At 37.0% G+C, this 12,968-nt stretch overlaps 1 protein-coding gene across 1 annotated transcript in view; it reads left to right on the top strand.

Annotated features, from left to right (window-relative positions):
• The window catches only part of B3GNTL1 (UDP-GlcNAc:betaGal beta-1,3-N-acetylglucosaminyltransferase like 1), a 109,735-nt gene that overhangs the window by 74,798 nt on the left and 21,969 nt on the right, over nucleotides 1-12,968 (top strand). Inside the window, exons 7-8 of the mRNA XM_054394060.1 lie at nucleotides 2,498-2,593; nucleotides 11,368-11,492. Coding sequence (XP_054250035.1) covers nucleotides 2,498-2,593; nucleotides 11,368-11,492 — 221 coding nt within the window. The remainder of the gene's footprint in view (nucleotides 1-2,497; nucleotides 2,594-11,367; nucleotides 11,493-12,968) is intronic.

Here is a 12,968-nt window from a genome sequence, read left to right as displayed (position 1 = left end):
ACTCTGTGTTCTGAGGAAATCTAAATCTAAATAGATTTATACTTTGATCTACAAGATCTGTAGTTAGTTTTTAAAAAATTGGTTTCATGCAACTAGATTATGTTCAGACAATCTTTAAAGCAGAGAGCATCCTGTAATTAATAATTATTATTAAGCATTAATTTACCAATACAGCTACATCTGAAAGGTTCACAGGTCCAAACTGTTTTTCAATATACTGAATTAACTCCTTGAGGAAACCAGAAAACCCACTGAGGTCCCAAGGTGATGCAGGACATTCGTTGGGCAGAGCTGGAGAACATTTCCATGAAAACTAAGCAAAAAAACAGTTACAGAGCTGCATCATCATTCAAATTTTGCCTTTGATTTATTTTCAGATTCAGGCTGGCATGTCCTCTTTGTTTCTCTTATTCCAGTCCAGGCAATCTAAAAGTTTTATAGATAAAATCTTGAGTGGCAATCTCACAAAGTGAGAAGCTGCAGTTTTTCTTTTCTCTCTGTTTCAGATTTATGCTGTGTGGTTTTATTTCCACTATCTAGGTCAATGGAACACAGAATATCTAAGATGTTTGGGATGTGTGCTCTTTGCACCCAAGCATGACTAATCACGTTGAGCTACATCTTCAAGATTAAGTGCGTTTATGTTCTCTGATGAACCAGGCTGCATTGAGGAAATGGCATTCTAGCCTTTCCAAACACATTTTACATATACCAATAGGCTCAAGACTTTCTTTTGAAGATTTTTTTCTTCCATTCAGAAGTGAGATTCAATGCATTCTAGCCTAGCTTTTCTCCTGCCTGTTGTTTTCTTTTGGGATTACCGTTTGGTCATTGTTCGGTTCAGGCCATACTCAATTGCCCTTGTAATTAGTGCAGAGCTAATAACCGTGTGCAGAGTAATCATGTCTGCTCCCATTTTCAGGGATTGTTTTGACTCTTTCAGCTTCTACTGACTTTTTGGGTGAGTTTTTGACATTTAGCACCTCTGAGGCTAAGTGTATTTTGGTTACGAGCAAGCTGCTAATCTGCTAAATCGTAGCTGTTAAGTGGTAGGATTATTGTGACTAACTATGACTGCCTAAAACGTGTCTGCTTCAAGATGAGTTGCCCTAAAACACATTTATAGATGGTGAGGTTCTATTGTTATGTTCCTGGAGGTAGCATGCACTGCGTTTCACCCTGAAGTGGATGTCTGTGTCAGGTGGTTCAAGTCATAAAAAAAAAAAGTGAGGCTAGATCTCCTGTTGAATTTTGATCTCATTTGTTTGGAGAGTTGGTCTAAGACTTTGTAAAATTTGGGGATTAAATCTGTATTTATCTGTGGAAATGGAAGCTGCCAGACTTAAGAGTTTAAGGAACTCCCTCCAAAGAGGACCTTTAAAATAGAAATTCTTACACACACATGACACAGTTTAAATTCATGCACTGACACTGAAAAATGCCAACTATACAGGAATATCAAGATTACCACTAGAGCTGCAGTGAAATCATCTGCTCAGAATTTTCATTAGTGTTTGAAGACTGGCAGTAATTGTGAGGTTTCTTTGTTCTGCCCTTGTAAACCAGGCTGTGCTCTTTATTTCCTGGTAGTTCTTGGAAGCAGGCTCAGTCTTCTGTTTTAACTTTACATGTTCTGCTTGACAAATCCAGTCTCTATTTTGCCCAGATACTTTGTCTTGAAATAAAAGAAGGAGCCAGTTTACCTTCCAGAATCTAGATTCTAGTTTATTTCATAGTTGTGTTTACAAGAAGTTTGTTTAATGCTGCAAAGGCTGACTTGTGTAGTTCTTGCTTGTCACTAGTCAAGGGAACAAATTGAAGCCACTCTCTTTTCAGTTTCTAAAGCATTTTCTTACCAACATCCTTGTAAGGCAGGTACCACTGGGTAGCAAATCCATAGTGCTCTGGTAATGTTTGAAATAAATAGCATCTTACTTGCCTGAGCTTGATTAAGATGTAAGTGTCTTTGACAGAAATAAAAGATCAATGGAAGGAAAATTTCTACTTAATATCTATATAAGGAATATAAAAAGGAAAATCAATATACAACCATTGTGGGGCTAAGTTCAAGAACTTCGAAGATTCTTCTCAATTCATTCACTTCAGTGTCAACATCCCCATTATTAATGCAAGTGTCACATCCAGTCTACTTCTCTGTATTTCTAATTTGATTTCAAGTATTCTAATTTGATATTCTAATTTGATTTCAAGTGCTCTGTATGTGTTGCAGTTTATGATAGAAGGGAAGGTTGTGAAATATGAAGCAGGAAGTAGATTCACCTGTTGGGCTATGACACCTCAGAGGTGCTGGTACACACTGCAATTCAGAAACTAAATTCAAAGTGCTTGCATTTCCTAGTGCTTAAAACTGCTGATAGTTAACTATAGGCAAATGATTTGCAGGATTTCAGGTGTGAGATCTACTTTGTTCTCTGAAAGATGCTGATTTTGGTACATTCTGGTAATTAAGACTGTCTTTTTCCACCTTTTTTCCTAGGTATTTACCTCCCATGGACCTACAGTGATCATGCCAACCTGGTTCTGTTCTCGAGAATGGTTTTTTCACGTGGGAAAATTTGATGAGGGTGGAAAGGTGAGTGACGTGGATATGTAGTCCAGGAACCATTGTTCTCCTAAGGGCAAAGATTTATTATCCTGATGGTGAAGAACAAAGGAGTATGGGAGGTCACAATGTGCCATAAAACTACTATCATTAAGTCTCATTTATCCACCCACTTGTCAATCTTGGTTCTCAGGCTTGTCCTCTTATGTTAAGTAGCTTTTCCTCAAGAATCATGACTGAGAAGTTACGAATTAAATGACTGTTACCTGAGAAGTGTTCCTCCACTGACAGTTAGCTCTTCCTTTTCTAAGTAGATTTCTTTTTTTGTATGAATGCAATTTAGTTGCTTTAGGCTAATCAGCATTTTTATGGAATAAAATCCAGAGATGTCTGTTGGCAGTGTTTATTGTGGTAGTACTAGACCTGTATTGGCAAACAGGTCTAATTCAGACATGCTTGGATTCATTCTCTGTGTTTTAGACCTGAGGGGTTTTGCTTCCAATGTTGTTGGTGAGATTTTAGGACTGGAATGGGTAGTTCTATTCTGGTTTTTTGGTTGTATTTGTTTGTTTGTTTGTTTGAAATTATGTATACTACAACATATTATGATGTTAAATTTTTTTATAGCCTCTTAATGGAGTCCTGTACCATGCAGTGTGTACATACACACTTGGGCAAATACACATATCTACATGTGTGTCTGAGGATACACAAATATTATTATTTTGGCTGCCCAAAAGAATTATAGTTTAAGGAGATGGCAGACAGAAAACAGAATTTAGAGTGGTGAAAAGATTCACCCTTAATTACATGGCTGGTGAGTGGAAGAGTTGGGAATGGTGCCTGGCTCCAATACAATCTACATATGCTGACCCATATGCTTTATTTCTTCTTTATTATTATTCCTTATCATTGTGTTTTCATTCTCTGAAGAATGTTTGACTTAACTTCTTGAGCATTGTTAGTAAGCTCAGAAAAGAAACAAAGCAAGCTAAAACATAGCAACAATAGAACAGCAAGCCTAATAATAAAGTTCAAGAGGTTAAGTTAAACAGACTTATTGTTCTGTGCTTTTTGCTTTGAGTTTTGGAAGGTGGGTTTTTTTCTGGGTTTGGTGATTTTTTTTTTTTTTTCTTTCTTTTTTCTATATAATTGTGTAGAAACTATGCCACTGACTATTCAGATGCAATACACTGACAGTCTTAATCCTAATGATTTTTCAGCTACAATGCATGATATGTCTTTCTGGTTCTTAACATTACCAGTGATAAGTTAAACTTGTTGTTTTTCCTTCTTGTGAAGTGTCCAACATGTCAGAACTCAAACTCTGGGTGATACAGAGGAGCTTCAAAAAAAAAAACAAAAACAAAACCCACAACAGAAAACAAAACCCTTATGAAAAAGGGTGATGACAGATCTGAACAAAGCAATGAACATAAGCGATGAAGTCAAACCTTTGTCCTGCATGGGTTTAGAGGACACAAAATCCAGTCCTAAATCTTTCAGCGTTTAGCACTGTATTTAGAGTTGATCCAACTCATTTAGTTTGAAAAGCATTCCTTTGAGCAAAGAAACATTTTCCTCTATGTATCAATAGAGCTGTTATAAACTAACACTGAGTACTATTAAGGATCTTATGTGTGTGTCTATGTTCTGTCCTGACCCATGATTTGACTATATTGATTTGATCACTTCCCTCTCCATACTTAGGTTAGTATTTAAGTGTGACCACCTCTAAGTGTCATGTTGCTACAAGAAACAGACCAACAAATCTCCACATTTCAGCCTTCTCCATTTGCTAAGCTGTTTCTATGCCAAAAAGCTGCAGTTCCTATTTGGAATGAAATCCAAACACCTGTTCTTCATATTTCAGCACTTACAACAAATGGAAGATAATTCTTCTGTGGATGAAATTGCGATTTGATGTTTATGTTAACAGTTAGAGTGGACTGATAGAATATAGATATATAAGCTGTAATATAATATTTAAAAATTATTATTCCAGGTAGGTGTGCATGTGTCTCTCTGTCCATCCAGGCTTTGTGACACAGATTTAAAAAAATGAAGCAAACCTCCCCTACCTGCCCTGGTTTAAAAAAAAAAAAAATTTAGAAGTCAGGTTCTTTGTGGTCAAGATCTACAATTGTTGGTGATTTATTCATTTTATGTAGTCACTGTGCAATGCCCACACATGATCCTAAACAGTATCTTCATAAATGGTAGCTAAGAACCTGACAGGCTGGCTTTATGCACTGGTTACCTAAAATGGTAGAGGTGTTACTTATGCAACCTCTCGACATATGATCATTAAAGCAGAAGTGCTTAAGACTAGTTGATTTTAACAAGCTCTAATGGTGTGCTGAGACTGAAATAATACAATAGAAATGGTCGCAAGCTTATAAAAATACATTTTAAATAAGATCCACTGTTAGGAGGGCAGTCATGTGAACCATGTTTCTAAGCACTTTTTAGGAAAGTAAAGCAAAAGGCATCATCCTGTTGTGCAACTGGTTTGGATAAAGAGTGCAGGAATTCCTTATTGAATGAAGTAGCAGAACTTTACTAAACCCTTCAGAACTCACATGTGAAAGTTTGTGTGTGATATTATCTGCATGATTTCTTTGGCTTCTGTTCTTTTTGATGTCTTCTAACAGCCAGCACCATTGTTGAAAAGTCTTAACTGTGTCCAAAAGTGTCACAAAACGTTACACTGAGCAAAAGTGCACTTGGTCTTGTATGATACGAAAAGCAGATTTTGAATCTTTATCATCTGTTAGAGAACTTAGAAAATTATGTGCAGTGGTAGATGTGGTGTCTGTACAGGCTAAGCAAAGGTATTCCTTCAAACGTTTGATAGCACACTTCCATTTTCATACAATACCCATGTTTTGCAACTGTATCTGACTGACCTTGTGTCCTTCCAAAGAAATGTGTTCTTCAGGTGGACAACAGTTTTTGTTTGCTGTTAATGTCCAAATGGAGATCACAGGCAGGACACATTTATTTGTCTCTTTTGTCATGTTGTCCTTTTGTTCTAGTCACTTGTGTTTAAGGGCGTTAAGCTAAACCAGCCTTGTTTGTACCTTTAAATAAATGCTTGAGGAAATCTTGAGTACCATAACTGTATAAATGAGCATTGCTAACCTGCAGACTCCACTCTATGAAACGTGGCAAATAGCATAGTCTGGGCTTTATTCAAGCACTATTATTCTTGACATCACGACTGTAATATGCCACAATTGATTCTTTCTCTAGAGTTTTACCACAACTTGGTCCCAGATTTCCTGTCACCTCTATATTTAACCTTCCTTTTTAAGTGTATGAAAACTAAAAATAGAGTGACGGCCTTAAAGTTCTGTGCTAATCTCAGAGTGTAAACAGGGGGAAATTATTCTTAATGAGCCCCAGATGGAACAGCATATTATAAACCACTTCTGGCCTTTCTGAATGCAAACTGTGGCTCCAAACAAAGTGTCTGGAGCTGGGGTTTGATCTATTTTTGTGATAAAAGGTCACAAAAAACCCCTCAACTTGAAGAGGTGTCAAAATACCTTTTGGTGCACAGGAGACTCGCACATGCGGTAAAGCTCTAAGATAACTTTGTAGGCTGTTAGGTGCTAACTAATGCAGTTTTTCCATTTTTCTGTGCCAAAGCACACAAATGTAATTCCCTCCACAAAGGCAGGCAGCTGCAATAACACCTGAAAGGTAAAAGGCTAAGTAGGAATTTGGGGGTTTGGAACAGGAATTAAAATATGGTTGGTCTGTTAAATAACCCATCAAGGTGCTCTGGGGGAAAATGTGGCTAAAACACAGGCACTAACGTTTATGGCTGAGCAGGAATCAGTATTTGATCTAAAAAAGGAAAGAAATAGTGGTGGAGCCAATGATTAATTACACTTGATAATTTATTTGTATACTCACCCCATACTTCCTGTCAAATGACAGTTTTTGCTAGTCTGTTATTAAATATCATTTAGAATTTACCACCTCCCTTCCATGTGACTTCCCCATCGTCTTTGACTATGTTTGTGTGCCAGTACATTTGGATGAAAGCCATCTTTTGGAGTTTGCTCTATCCCATTATTTCCCAAAGAACAGAATGTATGTTACAGGCTTCAGGTCTCATGTCAAGGAGAAATGATGTGAAAACGTGATTTGATTGGGAGCCAAAAAATGAAGTGACAGATCTGCAGGAAGAGAGACTTGAGACTATCTTGGATAATCCTTAAGAGAAGTTATTAATAGCTATTTAATATGGAGTTAGCTTGTGGTTAGTCTGCTTGCATATTCCTGGTAACCGTCCTACAGGAAGTTAAACTAAGGAGCATTTTCAATTAATGATAATTTTTCCCTGAAGTAAATAATTTCAATTAGAAGTTGTTCATTACAAAGGGAAAATACAATTGACATTTAATACAAAACTTGCCTTTAGGGAAAGACTGAAGAATGGATAATTCTTGATAAATTATGTCCTTTTTTATTTTTTTCTATTACTTTACATTAAATTGGGGAAGTGCTGAAATTAGTTATTTAGTGTTAGCTTCCAGCAGCTTAGCTGTTCCCCATTAGCAGCACACTGAACAGCATTTCTTAGTAGGAAAGTTTAATGTCTAACAGAACAGCATTTCTTTCTGAGGCAGTACTTCCTCTAAAGTAGGGACTCTTCTGTGTTCACTTCCACATATGCAGCTGTTGGCATATGAATTTAAAAAGGAAAGAAAATAAGTACTTTTTTATTTTCCTTGCTTATCATCTCTACTTTGTTGCTAAATGACTGTGAGTTGGGACTCTTTCTTCCCGCTTAATCATAGGTGGCCATTTGATCTGCTTTTTAGGCAACTCTAGCGTCATATTAATAGTGAAATGTTTTTCTGTTTTAATAAACATTCAAAAATGTGCAGTGTGAAATGAGTTAGTTTAAAAATTAGCAGTGCAACAAACTCTTTCCAGAGTAAGAAACATGTTAGCATGGAATCAAAATTGACTTCCTTTTTTATTCATCCTTTCCATTTACAGTTGCATGCTTCCCTGAGGAATTAAAGCAATTTGGTTTATTCTGTCCATGAATTACCTTGGTGATGCTGTCTGGTTTGCAAAATGCACCAAGTTATAGCCTTGTTTTTCTTGATGCCTGTGATGAAGATGAAGGGCTAAGCTTTTCCAAACCTTAAGGTTGCTTTTTTCTTGTGTGGATAGATTTAATTCCCTTCTCTTGTTTGCCAGTGCTTTTTGTTATAAATGCAGGCATTCTTGAAATAGAAAACATGGTGTTGGGTTTCCCATTTTCATTTGTTTCTGCTTTCCATGGGCTAAATCTCCACTGGTTTTACTCATATGGATCTGCCACCTCTAGTAGAGTGCCTTCTGCTGGAAGATGACAGGGGAAGAGTACATGTCAAAGATAATTAAAAGACTGAGTGGAGGGGGGAAAGAGATGGACTGAGGAAGTTGGGACAGACTGATTCTGTGGCAGACTCAACCTCCTCCTGTATTATAGGTTTAGCAGCTGATGGAGGCTGTTACATTGTGTGTATGCCTGTGCAGCCTAGTGGTAACTACAGCATGGTATCTCTCACCAGGTGTTACTAGTTACTATGTTACTGCATAGAGGGCCACTTGTTCATAAAAGGCCTCCAAAATTGCTGATTATTATCTTCATCCCTGTTGATGCTCCTCACCATTACTGATGGGGGAGCTGCAAGCCAGAATTGCTTGTTGTAGTGGTAGGTGGCTTGCACTTCCTTGCCAAATACATATGTTGAAAATGCTGTGGTTAGAGAACTGTTTGATGCACAGTGATCTAGGAGTGAGAAGCAATAAGAAGATAAACAACAGGAGAATGATGGAGTATTTAGTGTGGTCCCTGAATAAGGAATTACTTTAACTCAAGTTAGATTCTGCTTGACATCTCATTGTGTATACCTGTACAGCCAACCATCAGCACAGCAAGAGATACCTGCCCAAAATACTGAGTAAACACAAATCCCTCCCCTCTTTGGTAATATTATGTTCAAGTAAATGATAATTTTTGCCTGTGGCTAGAGCATGCTGGTTAGAACAGAGCAGCTGAGGTTGTTTTTTTTCACTAGGAGTTGTAATTGGCAACTGATGAATACAACCTTGAGTAAGGGCAGGCCAGTGAGTTTATCCTGTTGTGCAGCAGAGCATATAGGGTTGGGGTTTGCCTATAACATGGAAAATTTTGTAGATAGTCCAGTAATGTCTACACCGTGCAATTTAATTGTATTTTTTAATGCTGAAAACTATTTATGTGGTAGCTTATTGCTGAAATGCTGCATTGGTAATTGATACTTTAAGCTAGTATTATGTTTCCAAAAATAGATTCAAATATCCCTTTTAGTGGTTAAACAGCTTTTTCTTCGAAGGTTGTGGTGTCTGACAGAGACTCCTGGTGGTTAAAATGCCATCTGGATCCAATAATGTGTCTCAGTTGAGAGGAAACTCTTGTATTGCAACAAACTTACACGCTCAAGAGCCATGGGAAGTCCCATCCCTGCAGGATCTGTAACACAGTCAACATCTTTCCTGCCCTGAAAAACGCACAGCAGTGCTGCGCCTTTGTAATGTGAGAGGCCACTGCTGAGCAGAGCAAGGCACCTGTCGGTCCTGGAGCTCAGTGTGCTGGGTTTTAAACTCCTTCTACCAGCCAAAGGAAAGCAAAAGAGCACTTGGAGCCAAACAGCGTTTGGAAAGATCCTTTTGCAGTAACACTCCTCTGTTAGTTACATAGTAATGATTGTCTTGAATAGTGTAAATGCTTATCCAAACCAAAATGAATTGCAGATACTTACGTGATATAATCGTATATCTGAATCAAAGTATGACCATTGCAGTAAACTGACATGTGCTACAAATTTGATGCCCTGCCTGACACAGTCTAGGGTGCAACTGGAAAAGAGAAAAAGGTTTAAGTTGAAGTCCAGAATAAGAAAAATATAGAAAATATAGAAAAGGCTACAAGAGAAATGTAAAGAATTTATAGGGCTTTTTCCTTAGATTCTTCATGACTCTGGTTGCTGTCTGCTTCTCCATCTTCTGCTAGATTTCTTTTGTGGCTTTCAAAGTAGGATCATACAAAGCATCAGCTGTATGAAGTCTCTCTAAAATTGCAGCTCTTAACTTAGAAGTCAGACAAATATCTACAAAGACAAACAATAGCTATAGATAAGCTGCCCTTAGAGCTGAACCCATTCTGTTCAGAATGTGGGAGTGTGGCCCAATCCAGTGTCTTAAATCAATCCATCATATAGTAAAGTCTGGAGCTGCAGAGTAGAGAGCTTGGTTTGGTTCTGTTTTCTCCCAAGATGCACATGTTCAATTGAGTGTTTTGGATTTGTTTCCCAGACTTCAAAGCTTTTTTTTGGGCTCATTTCTCTTCCCCTCCCCACATCCCCTTGGCCACTCGGTCTGATGGATATGAGAAGCAGTCACTCAACTGTATTGCACTTACAACTAGAAGGCCACAAGAAACCACAGAGGGATTTTGGGTTCTGCACTTTAATTGGAAAATCTTCTTTTCTTAATTATGGAAGAAACTCAGAAGCTGGGGTAATGGGGAAAAAATGCAATTTATTTTTAACTTGTGCCTTTATTATTTTTGTGTTGAAATACCTACAGCTGAGGTTGAGGGTTATGCTTCTGTTGTTCTTGTATTGATACTGCTTACAGAATGAAATGTATTTCCATATCTTTCCCTTCTTTTCCATCTTGACTTTGTCATGTTATAGTTCAGCTTTTTATCGATGCTACTTAAATATTTTATTTGGCTCACCTGGTTTTCTGCACCAGAGATTTTTAGCTTGGTAAAAATTATGTGACCTTTTAAACAATGGGTTGGAGGAAAGAAAAAGAAGTATTTAAACATAGAAAAATCAAATGTTCTAGGCACATTTCAAGAAGTTGCACCACTGAAAAATGCTACCTTTTGACCTTTGGTATAGGGCTGTGTGGTGCCTTTAAAGCTGGGTTTATGCTTTCATATGATATAACATGCAGTTGAATTCTATGTGTCAAAACATTGTCCTTCTGACAACTGTCTTTGGCATGAAGATTTTCTGATTTTAAGGTGGGAAATGTCTCATGTAAATCTTAATTCTCTGCTATTTCCTAAAGCCTTACATATATATCTCTACAATTCTAGGAAAAATTTTGCACTGTTTTAGCAGTGTTTCTTGCAATCCCATCAGGAGGAATGTACCATGGAAATAAGTTGCAATGGGAAAAAATAGTTTTGCTTTCAGACATTGCCTCATTCTGAGGTTGCTTTTATTAAGATCTCTTATTATGGGACTCGATTAACGTTTCCCTAGTAGAGCCCAACTTAGGTATTTGTGTGGTGACCAAAGAAAGAACAATAACTCTAGTAAAAAATAAAGCAAAACCAAACCACTCTTCTGATGTCACTGATCCCTTTCAGTAACCTGGGTGGTTATGTGGTGCTTCAGGTTTCATGATCAGTTCAGCATTTGAGTTTCTCTCTTTCAGGACTGACCTGTACCAAGCTTTATATCCCTGTCAAAATGGGATGATGTTTATTTTTCTACCTCTGTCCTTGTGGTCAGGCATACTTAATTTTTGAAGCAGCACTGCTTGCTTTTTAAAATACCCTTATATTTTTTAAACAAATGTTTAATGAGCCATTAGATAACTTCATGGAGACATACAGGAATAACATGAATAAAATGTTATTAAACCTTATTAATTTGGTAACAAAAAGCATCTCTGGTTGTAACTCTGAATACCAGTCACTTCCTGGTTTGAAATAACTTCTTCTCTTCCAGGGTGTTCCAGAAGATTTGTTGTTTTTTTATAAGCATCTCCAAAAGGGTGGTGAAGTCTTTCGAGTAAATCGTTGCCTCCTGCTGTACCGTTACCATCCCCAGGCTGCCACTCATTCCATCCTAGAGTAAGTTGCATTTTTTTGGTAGAACTTAAAAATTAACTGAATGTTGAATGATTGGCAGCAAAGATGCCTAATCTGTTCAAGACATCACACAACAGAATAATTAGCTAGCTGTGTTTAATTGTTATTTTGTTTGTTTTAAGCATGACATATGTTGGTAGCATTCTCTTTTGATGGAGGAAGCTTGGATTTGTATTTGTTCTTGCTAATAATTTGCTTTGGAGTAGCAACCTGTAATGCTGGAACTGCAATTATGAATTGAAATCATATTCAGATACTACTGCTGCCCATGTACCAGTGCTCACGATTTAGTGAGGCATGAGGTTTGTCAATATTTGACAAATATTAAAAATATTTTGAAATATTTGAAATATTTTTTTAAAGTTTTGTCTTTGTTTCTGAAGTATTTTCATGATGGGTACTGTAGGAGCAATGAAGCATTTTGGGGACTCTTAACAGCAGTACTGTTCACTCAACTTCCAATTACCATTCCTTCAGCTGACAGACTGTAACTGTGAGATCTCATAATTTGCCTGAATAACCTCTTTGGTTATCTAGAACATCTGAGTTTCTTACCCTAAAAGCAGATTAAGAATGCTTTATGTAATTATGTATCTCATCTTCTGAGCATGGCAAAAGTGAGAAGTGAAGCAGTAACTTCTTTAAAAGTTTGAACATGATTGTAATAATATATTTGAAATCTAGTGGTGAGATTTTATTGGGGGTTTTAATTAGAGTTTTTAATAGGTGTGGTTTTGATTCTCATATTTTTTTGCCATGTGAACTGTAATGTAAAAGATAATTTGTTAATTTTAAAGCTTCATTTCCAAACAGTCTTGGTTTTGAAACAGTAAACAGAAACTTGTAATACCAACAAAAACCTGCTTTTGGGGGGAAAAAAAAAAAATAAACAAAAAACCCCCCAACAAAACCAAATCCAACCCTAAACCTTTAATCTGATAATGTGCTGCATTTACATAATATTACTTTCCTATTTTAAAAGTCTGAACCATCTTAATCAGATAATGAGGTTTGAAAAATACCAGAGGATGTTTAGGAGTAATTACCTCAGGTGCTTCCTTGTGAGCTGTTTCCTACTGCTTTTAGAGTGCTGCTCTGCCCTTAAAGACAACATTAAATTGTCAGTTACTGATTCCTCTACATGCTCATTTTACCCAGGGCAGACATTCTTTGTGCTCAGAGGTCCTGCACACTGAGCCAAAGTTGTTACTTTCTCTTATGCATTGACATTAATGAAAAGTTATGTGAGTTTTATCGTCTGTTAGGAGTCCCACACCCGAATCACAATGGTAGTTAAGTAAACTGCTTTCTTACTGATGAATTATATAAATACGCTTTTCAGGCAGTCCTGTTTGTATGGCTTTGTAGAACTGACTAGTAAAACTAAACATTTTAATGGGTATTTTAGTTGTATATCACCATATTATTGTTTTACTGCAACTACTATAGTATTCTAGC

The sequence above is a fragment of the Indicator indicator genome, chromosome 29, assembly GCF_027791375.1.
Source record: "Indicator indicator isolate 239-I01 chromosome 29, UM_Iind_1.1, whole genome shotgun sequence".
Classification (NCBI taxonomy): domain Eukaryota; kingdom Metazoa; phylum Chordata; class Aves; order Piciformes; family Indicatoridae; genus Indicator; species Indicator indicator.
Note: the sequence above shows the minus strand (reverse complement) of the source record. Positions and strands in the feature narration are given on the sequence as shown.